The sequence below is a fragment of the Molossus molossus genome, unplaced genomic scaffold (assembly GCF_014108415.1).
Source record: "Molossus molossus isolate mMolMol1 unplaced genomic scaffold, mMolMol1.p scaffold_m16_p_7, whole genome shotgun sequence".
In the NCBI taxonomy this organism is placed as follows: Eukaryota; Metazoa; Chordata; class Mammalia; order Chiroptera; family Molossidae; genus Molossus; species Molossus molossus.
In genome coordinates this window covers 106,762,595-106,775,559 of record NW_023425401.1, presented here as the reverse complement: position 1 = coordinate 106,775,559, position 12,965 = coordinate 106,762,595, and the positions used below count along the sequence as shown (strand labels likewise).

Here is a 12,965-nt window from a genome sequence, read left to right as displayed (position 1 = left end):
TGCTAATAAAACCCTTTATCTTTTCATTGCGTATTGGCTTCAATATTGAGGCACCCTCTGATCTTTTCCTTAAGCACCAATTATACCAGTGCTCAGTATCCTGAAGCTACTTATAATCAGACAAAAATTTGTCCGGCTGTTCTTAAAGACTTAGTGGTACAATAAAAGTTACAAAAAGATACAGGGTGTTTTCAAATGTGCAAAGCCCTTTAAGAGATATTTCATTGAATGTCCCAGAGGAAACTTATGTTCCGATCTGAAGGGATTGTCCAAAACACAAAGCCAATACGGCACAGGAATGGGGAATGGAGGTGGGGAGGAGGAAGATGAAATCCAATACTTCTCACTTCCGGCTCCCGCTGGCCTGTACCGGAAGAGCTGACTTCCGGTCACAAGGGGGACACGAGTGTTTATAGTCCCACCATCACTTACTGATGTTTTAGCCATTCAGCAGTGGGGATACGTCAAGTCGTGCCCGTGTGCTAAGAGGGTTTGAGGGTGACAAAGGATGGATAGGTACAGGAGAGAGTCATCGCTCTATAACCAGGAAAGCTCAGCTGATAGAGAAAGAAGGTTGGCCATAGACTGTGGAGCTGAGGATTTGACGTCAGGACATCTCATTTCAAACCCTGAGCTCTGGTCCCTCTGCAATCCCCCTGCAGCAAGAATATCCATGATAACGATACATACAAGGGTTATGTCTACTGTAGTCACATGTTGCATCAGGTTTAAAGTAAACCTTTCTTTGTCCTTCACCAGATAGTCAATATTTAAACAGACATATATTTCTGGTTTAGAATAGCCCGTGCAATGGGCCGGTGTAGTAGTGGACTGTTGTCTATTAGCTAAGATGCCATTGTTTTTGTTGCCATCTACTTTGCCGCTGAAGACCTGGCATTTATTACTTCTTATAAAGTTCCGCCCCCAACATTGCTTCTATCTATCGAAGAGCCTCTTGCATCTGTGAAAACAGCCCTAGGTTTTGATATTCTTGAGGACATTCTGGGCATTTTTTTAGGGCGGGGCCACTATGAGATGTAAGAATGAAAAAGGTCAGCCCTGGCTGGTTTGGCTCAGCGGTTGGAGCGTCAGCCTGCGGTACAGAGACCCGGGTTCGGTTCCCACTAAGGGCATGTACCTCGGTTGCAGTTTGTCCCCGGCCCTGGTTGGTCGTGCGGGTGGCAGCCACTCGATGTGTCCCTTCACATCGATGTTTCTCTCTCTCTCTCTCCCCCTCCCGCTCTATCTGAACAAAAAATGGAAAAATGACCTTGGGTGAGGATAAAAAAAAAAAAAAAGAAAAAGGTCAAAGATCGACCCCAGCAGCATGGGAAAAAATATCTGCCAAGTCTTGAGATGAGAGTTATTTTTAGTTTAATTTATGTCAATCAGAGCCCTAATTATGAAGTGTGAGGACCACGTGGGAGACGAGATGCTAACTGGACCCTGGGAAGGTTAGGGTCCCGGGCAGGACGCTTGGAGACCACGCAAGTGCGCCCCGCGTGGAAGGACAGGGCTGCCGTAAGCAGGAAGCGTTGCTCACAAGAGAGGTGCGTCTTCAACATCCCAGGGGGCGAAGTATGGACACGACAACATCACGAAACAGGTACATTTCCGCGTGATGGGTCTGTTCTTTCTGTCATGGTTTCGTGACCCACCACACTACTCGTCGTTCTGAGAACGTCACTGGGAACAGAACGTCCGCAGGAGGAAACAGCAAGGGACGGCAACCACTGAATGTATGGGCAGGTGGTCACACACTCGCCTCTTCTGTGTTTGGACAAGGAAACCCGGCTTTTCCTTTCCACCAGCTGCCTGCCCCGGGCATCTCCGCTTTCCCCGTGGGATTTCCTCCCTCAAGATGCCGCCCTTACTGAGGCCTGTCATGATGGTCCCCCGAGCCCCACAGGGACCACTAGAGAAGAAGTTCTCTGTGTGAACGAACAGATAAATGCATGGACAGGGGCCTAGGTCATATACAGGTCATTTTCAATTACGTTCGATTCTTCTGGGGAGAAAACCAACAACAAACACCGATGGGAACCCACCGTTCACGAGAAGCCTGGGTCCGCCGTGGAGACGACAGCCAGCCAGGACTGTCACAGTTCAGTGGCAGAGTGTGGCGTGGACGGCATTGGTATAAAAGTTCGGAGCCAAAGGGTGATTGCTCTTTAAGGAATGATGAACTGCAGGACGTGACTGAGACGGACATAGGCCACTCCCACCTCCGCGTCTTCCATTCGTCACCTCGTCTCCTTTCGTCCCACAGGGGCTACATGAGGACATGAGGGTGCTGCTACTGGGCTCGTCTCACGCAAGAGGTAACTGAACCACAGAGTTTAAGTGTCCAAGGTTACAGACAGGTCACTGGTCCAGGCCAAGTTCAAGGCCGGGCAGCGTGACCTACCGAAGAAGGGCTTCTAGATTCCACTCTGGACTACAACCTCGGGCTCGGCTGATCACGGGTACCTGGGAAATAGCTGTCTCACCCCCCAAGCCTGGACCGTGTGGAGAAAGACCACTGAACCTCAGTGGGAAAGTGTGGGGGGGGCAGGAAGAGATAAACCAAATAACTGATGTGCACATGTCATAACAATGGACACAGACAGCAGTAGGGCGAAGGCAGGGTCAGTGGGGAGCTGGGAGGAGGGCTCAATGGGGAACAAAAGGGTGACATCTGGAATACTTTCCACAATAAAGATAAATTAATAAAAAAAAAGTCAGAGAGAAACAAAACAGAAAATGTGCTGACATAGTAGCCTACTTGTGATGTTGGAAGAGCCACGAAACCTTGAGTTATACCAAAGTGACGGTTTCACTGAACGGTTCTTGACCCGGTTAAAGCACCACTGTTACAAACCCAGCGTAACTGTAACTCCCGTGCGGAAGGCAGTGTTTCGTCCTCTGCGGAAAAGGAGGTGGAACATTTAGTAGCACTAACCACGTTCGCATCCACAGAAGACAGAGGAAGCGACCGGAAGTCTCTGCTCCCGGCTGTCAGACCTGGAAGAGCTCGGAGCCCCGCCGGAGGGAGGGGAGGAAGCCCAAGGGCAGTCAGAAGGCCGCTACCAGGGCACGGGCGCCATCACCACGGCTGGCACGCGGCTAGCGATGCCCTTGTAGGAACACAGCCCTTGGCCAAGGGCAAGTGCAGAATGCTTCGTTCTGTATCAAACTGAACGGCATGTATTGCATATGTGTATGTTGTTCTTGGGCCGGGCTAGACACTCCCAACGCCTGACTAATCCAGGGGAGTAAAGAAGGGATGTAACAACCCTTTCAGTTTATGGGCAGCACGTACCCTTCAGTACGCTACGGGGCGTATCATTTTCCCACAGCGATTATGGCCTCGTGGAGAGGGGACAATGAGGGGTCAGGGTCTCGCTGTGAAAATGCGTGATCCGACTATTCTAGGTGTAAAAATGGAACACGGGTTCAGTAGGGACCAGCAGCAGGAAGGAGACAGTCTCCCTTTTATGCATTTAAAGCTTGCACCAGAGCCGAACCTAAACGCACTTAGGACGTTTCTAATACTCGGAGTTACTACTATTTTTAAAAAAACTTAACTAGTCCCCCAGCCGCTGTGGCTCAGTGGTTGAGCATCTACCCATACACAAAGAGGTCGCTGGTTCGATTCCCGGTCAGGGCACATATGGGCCAGATGCCTTGTGGGGGGCATGGAGGAGGCGGCCAATCAATGTTCTCTCTCATTAATGTTTCTAGCTCTTTCTCCCTCTCCCTTCCTGTCTCTCTAAAATCAATAAAGAAAAAAAAAAATCTCAACTATTCAACCAGTAGCATATTTTTAAAAATTTTAGCCCAGCCGGTGTGGCTCAGTGGATTGAGTGTCATCCCTTGGACTGAGAGGTCCTGGTTCAATTCCCAGACAGGGCACATGCCTGGGTTGCAGCCTGGATCCCCAGTAGGGGGTGTGCAGGAGGCAGCCAGTTGATATTCCTCTTTCACATCCATGTTTCTATGTCTCTCTCCCTTTCTCTCTCTCTAAAAAAAAATCAATAAAAACAAAATTTAAAGTGTTTTTAAAATGTGCCCTGTACAGTGTGCTCAGTGGTTACAGCCTCAGCCTGAGCACACAAGGGTTGCAGGTGTGACCCCCGGCCCTGCTCTGGGTGCATGTGGAAGGCAACCAACTGATGTGTCTCCATCACATCGAAGTTTCTCTGTCTCCCTCTCTCTTTTCTTCTCTCCCTCCCTTCTGCTTGTTCTAAAATTCAGTGGAAAAAAAATATCCTCAGGTGCAGATTAAGAAAAAAATATTTTTCTCTGCTGGGTATTTCAGCAGCTTTAAAAATAATTATTTGCTTTTCAATTCAACATCAAAGTGGTCACTGAGATAGGATACGCTTATAACCACCAACAATTTCTAGCTCTTTGTCTTTAGTTAAGATTTCCATATTCAGAAACAAAATCCCTTGTAGTTAAAGGTGATATTTATAAGGCAATGCTATATGAATTATATTGGTAAAAGTACTTAGCTTTATCAAAGTTGTCTAATTCAGATGTATCATATAGTGAGTATTATATGCCGAAAGTTAATATGCACTTGGTGTGATTGGAAAGGCGATTTTAGTTATAACTCCTTTATTCTAATTAATTTCAAATATCAGTTTTGTTCTTTATAAATACTTCCTCAGTACCTATATATAAATACTTTGTAGATAATGAATCACTAAGAGTATCTGTTTTTATTCTATTTAATATCTTCATATTCTTGTTAATTTTGGGGTTCATTTTGTCCCGTTTTAAAATATCTTCCTAAAGAAATCAGTAAGTGCAATAAAATAAATTACAAGTATTTTTTCTTAGTTGAGGTCTCCCAATATATTCTGAACACCATATTTTGCTTGTTTTTGTTTCTTAAAAGTGAAGGGAAAGCAGTCTGTATAAGAAGGTTTCAATATTAGATTTTCAGTTTTTCAGAATATTGAGAGAAAATTGAAGGAGACTGAATCTCTCTCCTCCTTCCTTCCTACACACACACACACACACAATCACACACACACACACACACAGATGACTTTCTTTCAACTACATGTTGTATGGCAAATCTGTTTTCAAAAGTGCTTTGTAAACAGCAATGCATTTTTGGAGAGTTACTGGTACAATTATAGAATTAATATTCCTTTAAAAATGTTCCTTGAATTACAAAGCACTAAGCTGACTTACCTTTTCAAGGTAAAGCCATTACAGAAAACAAGGCTCTTCTGTGTTTTACTAGTTATCTTTGCATGCTTTTATCTTTAACATTTTTTAAAAAGTTTGTCTCCTTGGGTTTTTATTTTAGATACACCACGTCAACGAACTTCATTTTACTAACTCATATTTTTCTGACATTTTCTAAAAAAAACATGTGGCCAGAGAGTTGTGATGGAGCTTGAGACAACCATTTTCCAGAAAGTAAAGGTTCCAATTGCACTCTCTCGGCCTCTCTGATGAACTGATCACAGAGACGTCACACTTCCCATCTACCCAGACAGACAGCGGGGACACACTGAGTCCCACCCGAGCCCAGCGTTCCAAGTTCCACTAGGTGTGTACAGAACACTGGAACGTGCTGGCTTCTCCCTGAGTCGGTAGGCAGGTATTCTCACAACCAGAATACCGTTCTGGAGAGAAACAACAGCAAATCTGGGTTCTTCAAAATCGAGTGATTCCACACGTGGACTATGAGGTTGCTGAGTTCGAACGCCCAGCCCCCGGCCTGGGAATCTCATGCAATTACACGTTCGAAGGAATGGGCACTCACAGTTGTGGCAGGTGGCCCCGCTGTACCCCGTCTCATCGCAGGTACATTTGAAGCTGTCCCAGGTTTGGGAGCACTTCCCGTCATGCTCACAGTGATTGGGCACACACCTGTCAGGGAAAGAGACACACAGAGATAAACCAACAAAGAATGAGATTTACGAGTGGCCAGATTCCAAGATGTCTGGCAATATATCATGACGATGCTGGGTTGCCTTCCCAAGGCAATTAATCCTTGTTAGTTTGAGCAGATTAATATGATTCCTCATGGAGGGTGCCAAGCACACAAAAGATGATGTATCACAGGCCTGGTGTTTCCCACTTTCGGGTAAACAGTAGAAATTAGCAAACAGCTGAGAGATTCATTTGTATAGCACAGATTCATTCCATTTTATTTTTTTCTTTTTCACTACAAACAAAGACACGAGCTGGATTTCCTCCTGGCGAGCGATGAAAGATTAGCCATCTTGGTTCCCCTGATTCTTCACCAAGGCCGACACCAAGTCAGAAAGGGGTAACACCGAGTTTCCATAGCAATTTGAGGATTTGAAATAATGTCATGGCAACAGCAATGAGGATATACCAGACTGATGAGAAAAAATGTCTAATCTTTCTTACCCTTTCCTCCTTGCCCAGCTGAAACCCCTACTTACAAAAACAATAGTGCGGTGAAGGCCTGGGGTGGGGGTAGGGGCTGGGTAGAGGGGGGTAAAGAGGAGGAAAATGGGGAACATCTGTAACACTGTAATATATATATGTTACTTTGTCTACTTACTAGATGGGCAATTGTCACTATGTAATGTAACCTTTGTGAGTCACAATTTTATCATTTAAAAAATGGAGTAATTATACCTATCTTATAAGCAGTTTTAAAGGTTAGGGATAATGTTCATACACTAGATAATTCGTAAGCAGGGAATAAAGAGCCAATAAATGAATGGGAGCCATGCCTGTCTGGATGGCAGCTTTCGGGGTGCACCTCCGTGGGTGCCATGCAATAGTGCATAAAGTTGAACTTTGTTTAGGAATATTCCTGTTTCAACAGCACCAACCCTTTCCTTTCTCCTGGCCTTATCCCCCGCCCCTCAACCCCCCTGCCGCACCCTCCCCCCATCAATTCCTCTCTCCAACTACCCCACAAACTGAGTCTTTATAATCCTGGGTAAGGTGCTCACAGATAACAAAGGTATTAATTGTTATGTATTAGCATCCCAAGGGCATTTCTGGATTTGAACAGAAAACTCTATAAAATAGAAAAGTCCACCATTGCCCGGTTGGTTTGGCTCAGCGGTTAGAGAGTCAGCCCATGGACCAAAGTCTTGGGTTTGATTCCTGGTCAAGGGAGCACACCTGGGTTACAGGTTTGATCCCCGGCCTCGGATGGGGTCGTGTGGGTGGCAACTTATAGATGTCTCTCTCTCACCTGGATGTTTCTCTTTCTCTCTCCCTCCCTTGTACTCTATCTAAAAATCAATGGAAAAATATCCTCAGGTGAGGATTAAAGAGAAGGAAAGAAAGAAAGAAAAGTCCATCCAGAATAAAACAACAGAATCTATTCCCATGGGGCGAGGTCACGAGCAGGTGGAGGGCCACCTTGCATGCAACTGCTGAACTATAACGAAGCTCTGGAAACCCTCCCGCTAAATGAGACAGGCCTGGGCTCGAGACGGCACTGCCCAGCCCTGTTCTCTCTGGAGTTACCCCCAGCCACACCCACAGCGGTGCAGAGCGCGTGGTCCAGTGATGGGCGGAACTTCCGACTGCAGTGTAGCGATGTTCTTCCGATACAGCCCTCTGCAAACCTCAGTCACGCAACAAACACGGCGCACTTGCCATCGCACACAGCACTGTGGCAAACCAGACGAAGAAGCGTCTGTTCACCGCCTTTCCAAAGCTCAGTCCAGGGAAGTCAACGCACTGCACAGAGACCGTAATAGGTAGAGCGGAACCGGTGGAAAGGTGGAGAGGTCTGATGGAGGGACGGGCAGTGCACTGGGAAGTTTCACACGGGGCATTACATGTAGATCTGGGGTGCAACACAAGGTTTAGGGGTCTCCACGAGGCATGGAGAGGATTGAAGCGAGAGGAAGAGCGTAAGTCAGGGAAAATACAACATATGCAAACGGATTCTCAGGAGAGGAGATGGAACCTTCACTCCACAGTTTTATGTATTTATTCCTACGTAAAACTATTTTATTTATTTTTATTTTTAAAAATATGTTTTCATTGATATTTTAGAGAGAGAGGGAGGGAAAGAGAGATAGAAACATCTATGTGAGAGAGAAACATCCATCGGCTGCCTCCTGCATGCCATGGGGATCGAACCCACAACCTGGGCATGTGCCCTGACCAGGAATCTCAGTCAGTGGGATGATGTTCAATCCACTGAGCCACACAGGCTGGGCTACAACACTTTTATTTTTTAAAATTTATTTATTTGATTTGATAAAATTTGATTAAAAAGTTGCAGTGTGTAAATTTAAGGCGCAGAGCGTGTTACTTTGAAACATTTATATATTGTAACATGATTGCAGTTGAAGCCATATGTATCAAATCACATCATTATAGTACAGTAATATTGACTGTATTTATTATACTGCACAGAAAGTCTCTATTACTGCTCATTACAAGTTTGTACCCTAAACACCATCAATCTTACCCCTCACCTTCTATCCCCTGCTATCATTTCACTCTGTTTTTTTATAGGTAGGACTTATTTTTTTAGATTTCCCATACTGTATATGTGATATCATACAGTACTGGTCTTCTCTGCTTGACTTATTATGTGTAGGATAATGTACTCAAAGTCCAATTATGTTGTCTCAAATGGTAGGATGTCTGTTTTTCTCATGGCTGAATAATAGTCCATTGTGCATATATACCACATCTTTTTTATCTCTTCATGCACTGACGGGCATTTGGGTTGTTCCCATATCTTGATTGTTGTAAATAATTCTCTGATAAACGTGGGTGTGCCTATATCTTGTCAAAATCCTGTTTTCACATCCTTTGGATATATACCCCAGAAGTGTCATTGTTGGACTATATGACAGATCTATTTTTAATTTTTTTCTTTATTAATTTTATTTTTATTTTTTTACTTATTTTTTTATCAGTTTGTTTTTGTTACAGATGTTTCTCCTTTCTCCCCCATTGACACCCTCCTCCCCATCCCCCATGCCCCATCCCCAGCTTTGTTGTCTATGGCCTTTGGTCATGCGTACATGCATATAAGTTCTGTGGTTTATCTTTCCCCTCCCCAACAACCCCTCCTCTAAGGTTTGTCAGTCGGTACTCCACCTCTATGTCTCTGGGTCAATTTTGTTCATCAGTTTGTTTTGTTCATTATATTCCACAAATAACTGAGATCATGTCATATTTGTCTTTCTCTGCTTGGCTTGTTTCGCTTAGCGTAATACTCTCCAGGTCCCTCCATGTCATCTCAAAGGTTAATAGATCTTTCTTTCTTATAGCTGCATAGTATTCCATTGTGTACATGTACCACAGATTTTTTATCCACTCATTTACTGATGGACACTTAGCTATTGTAAATAGTGTGGCTATGAACATAGGGGTACATATATTCTTTCTGATTGGTGTTTCAGGCTTCTTAGGGTATAGTCCTAGAAGTGGGATCACTGGGTCAAATGGCAGTTCAATTTTTAACTTTTTGAGGTAATATCATAGTGTTTTCCATAGTGGCTGCACCACTCTGCATTTTTACCAGCAGTGTACTAGAGTCCCCTTTTCTCCACACTCTCGCCAGCACTTGTTGTTTGATGATTTGTTGATGGCGGCCATTCTGACAGGTGTGAGGATACCTCATAGTTGTTTTAATTTACATCTCTCTGATGGTTAGTACCATAATTGCCAATGCATCAGATAAGGGGTTAATTTTCAAAATATACAGAGTGCTCATACAACTCAACAAAAAGAAGACAAAGAACCCAATTTAAAAATGGGCAGAGGACCTAAATAGACACCTCTCCAAACAGGACAAACAAATGGCCAAGAGACATGTGAAAAAATGCTCAACGTCTCCATTTTTAATTTTTGAGGAACGTCTACATTGTTTTCTATGGCGGTTGGACTAATTTACAATCTCACCAGCAGTGTATAAGAGTTCCCTTTTCATCTGCCTGGAGTGGCTCAGTGGATTGAGTATCGTCTCATAGACTGAGTTTGATTCCCAGTCAGGGCACATGCCTAGGTTGCAGCCTCGATCCCCAGGAGGCGGCCGATAGATGTTTCTCTCATCGATGTTTCTCTCTCTCTCTCCCTCTCCCTGCTTCTCTAATATATCAATAAAAACATTTTATTTTAAAGAGTTCCCTTTTCACCACACCCTCTCTAGCACCTGTTGCTCCTTGTTTTCTTAAGGACAGTCATTCTAATAGATGTGAGGTGACATCTCATTGTGGTTTTGATTTGCATTTCTATAATAATTCGTGATAGTCACCATCTTTTCAAGGTCCTGTTGACCATGTTGGTGTCCTCTTTGGAAAAATGTCCATTTAGTTCTGGGCACTTTTTTATTTTTATTTTTATTTTTTATTTTTTTTATCCTCACCCGAGGACATCTTTCCATTTTTTGTTCAGGTAGAGTGGGAGGGAGAGAGAGGAACAGAGAGAGAGAGAGAAACATCGATATGAAAGGAACACATCGAGTGGCTGCAACCCGCACGACCAACCAGGGCCGGGGACAAACTGCAACCGAGGTACGCGCCCCTAGCGGGAACCGAACCCAGGTCTCTCAGGACCGCAGGCCGACCCTCTAACCGCTGAGCCAAACCGGCCAGGGCGCGGGCACTTTTTTAATTGGATTATTTGTTATTGTTGCCATGTTGATTTTTATATTTTGGATATTAATGTCTTATCCGATATATAGTTTGCAAAAATTTTCTCCCATTCTGTAGGTTGCCATTTCATTTTGTGGACTGTTTCTTTTTGCTGTGCAGCATCTTTTGAGTTTGATGTAGTCCCATTTGTTGATTTTTGCATTTTTTATTTGTGCTTTTGGCAACATGTCAAAAAAAAAAAAAAAAAAGAATCATTGTCAAGACCAATATTGATGAGTTTCTTCCTTATGTTTTCTTCTAGGAGTTTTATGGTATTAGGTCTTATGTTGAAGTCTTTGTTTGATCTATTTAAATTTGTGATTTACTGATTTGCATATGTTAAACCATTCTTGCATCCCAGGAATAAAACTCACTTGGTCAATGCATGTAATCATTTTAATGTGTTCTTGAATTTGATTTGCTCCTATTTTGTTGAAAATGTTTAGATCTGTATTGATTAGGGTTGTTGGTCTACAGTTTCCTACAGTTTTGTTTTGTTTTTATCCTCACCCGAGGACATTTTTCCATTTTTTGTTCAGATACAGTGGGAGGGAGAGAGAGGAAGAGAGAGAGAGAGAAACATCAATGTGAAAGGGACACATCGAGTGGTTGCCACCCACATGACCAACCAGGGCCGGGGACAAACTGCAACTGAGGCCGGCACCCTTAGCGGGAACCAAACCCGGGTCTCTCTGGACCACAGGCTGATGCTCTAACCGCTGAGCCAAACCGGCCAGGGCTCTACAGTTTCTATAGTTCCTACCTTTTTCTTTTCTTGTGATATCCTTATCTAGTGTTGGTATCAGGGTAATGCTAACTATGTAAAATAAGTTCATAAGTCTTCCCTCTACCTTGATATTTTGAAAGAGTTTGAAGGGACTAGTATTAATTCTTTTTTATATGCTCGGTAGAATTCACCAGTGGAGCCATCCTACTCTGGACTTTCCCATGTTGGAAGTTTTTCAAATTACTGACTTAATCTCTTGACATGTTTTTGGTCTGTTCAGATTTTCTGTTTCTTCTTAATTCAGTTTTAGTAGAGTGCTTGTCTCTGGAAATATATCCTCCACTTCTAGGTTATGTAATGTGTTTAGCATAAAATTGTTCTTAGTAGTTTTTTATAATCTCTCTCTCTCTCTGTCTATATATATACACACACACACACGCACACACACACACACGCACACACACATACACACACGCACACACACACGCACACACACATGCAGAGACTTTTTTCTTCCTTCAGAGCTCAAGGATATGGTTGCTGAATAGAACATTCTTGGCTGCCAATTTTTACCTTTAAACACATCATTCCACTCTCTCCTTGCCTGTCAAGATTCCGCTAAGAAATCTGCTCATTATCTAATGGGGCTTCCTTTGTAGGATACTTTCTTGCTTTCCCTGGAGGCCTTTAACATTTTTTCTTTATCATTAACTTTCGACAACTTCATTATCACATGTCATGGAGAAGGGCCTTTTTGCACTGAGATCGTAAAGTGATCTAACAGCTTCTCGGACTTATATGCCTAGTTCGCCCCCCAGGTTTGAGAAGTTCTCAGCGATTATTTTCTTAAAGAACCCTTCTGCCCCCTTCTTCTCTCCTTCAGGTATACCCATTATTCATTCTTACGTTGGCTCTCCTCATGGAGTCCAATAGCTCTCACAGGTTTTCTTCACTTTTCAAAAATCCTAGTGTTCTCTCCTCTTCCTCCGAAATCATTTTTAGCTTCCGCTCTTCCAGATCACTTATTCTCTCTTCCCTCTGACCAGCACTATGGCCAATGCTTTCTAATGAGCTCTTCATCTCATTTATTGAGTTCTTCTGTTCTAGAAGTTCTGTTTGGTTCTTGTTTAGAATTTCAATCTCTTTAGGAAAGTACCCCTTCTTTTCATTAATTTTACGCACGAGTTCATTGAATTGCCTTTTTGAGTTTCCTTGTTGCATGTTGAATGTCTTCATAACAGCTATTTTGAATTCTTTATCAGTTAGATCCCAATCTTCCACGACTCTGAGTTTGGTTACGGGAGAATTGTCATTTTTACTTTTTTGATACCATCCTGCCATGATTTTTCACCCTTTTTGGTTAGATGAGCCTTTGTTGATGCATTTGAAGCAGCACACATCTTTCTTATTTGGATAGAGCTTTGCTTACTTTGATTTTAACAGCTTTATATATTGGCAGTTAGAGGCCTTTATTTCCAGCAGGTGGAGCTATATGACAAGTTTGTTTTTTGTTTCTCTTAAATGAGTTGCCTCATGGTTCTGTTTGGGAGCACGTATTTTCCACCCTCCATCCCCTCTGCCACAGGATTCTTTAGTACCAACGTCACTGCTGGGGGTGCCTGGATTAAGGGCACCAC

The 12,965-nt window shown here is 43.5% G+C and overlaps 1 protein-coding gene across 1 annotated transcript in view; it reads right to left on the bottom strand.

Annotated features, from left to right (window-relative positions):
* The window catches only part of CNTNAP2 (contactin associated protein 2), a 1,693,809-nt gene that overhangs the window by 634,419 nt on the left and 1,046,425 nt on the right, over positions 1-12,965 (bottom strand). Inside the window, exon 11 of the mRNA XM_036246733.1 lies at positions 5,768-5,874. Within this exon, the coding sequence (XP_036102626.1) occupies positions 5,768-5,874 (107 nt within the window). The remainder of the gene's footprint in view (positions 1-5,767; positions 5,875-12,965) is intronic.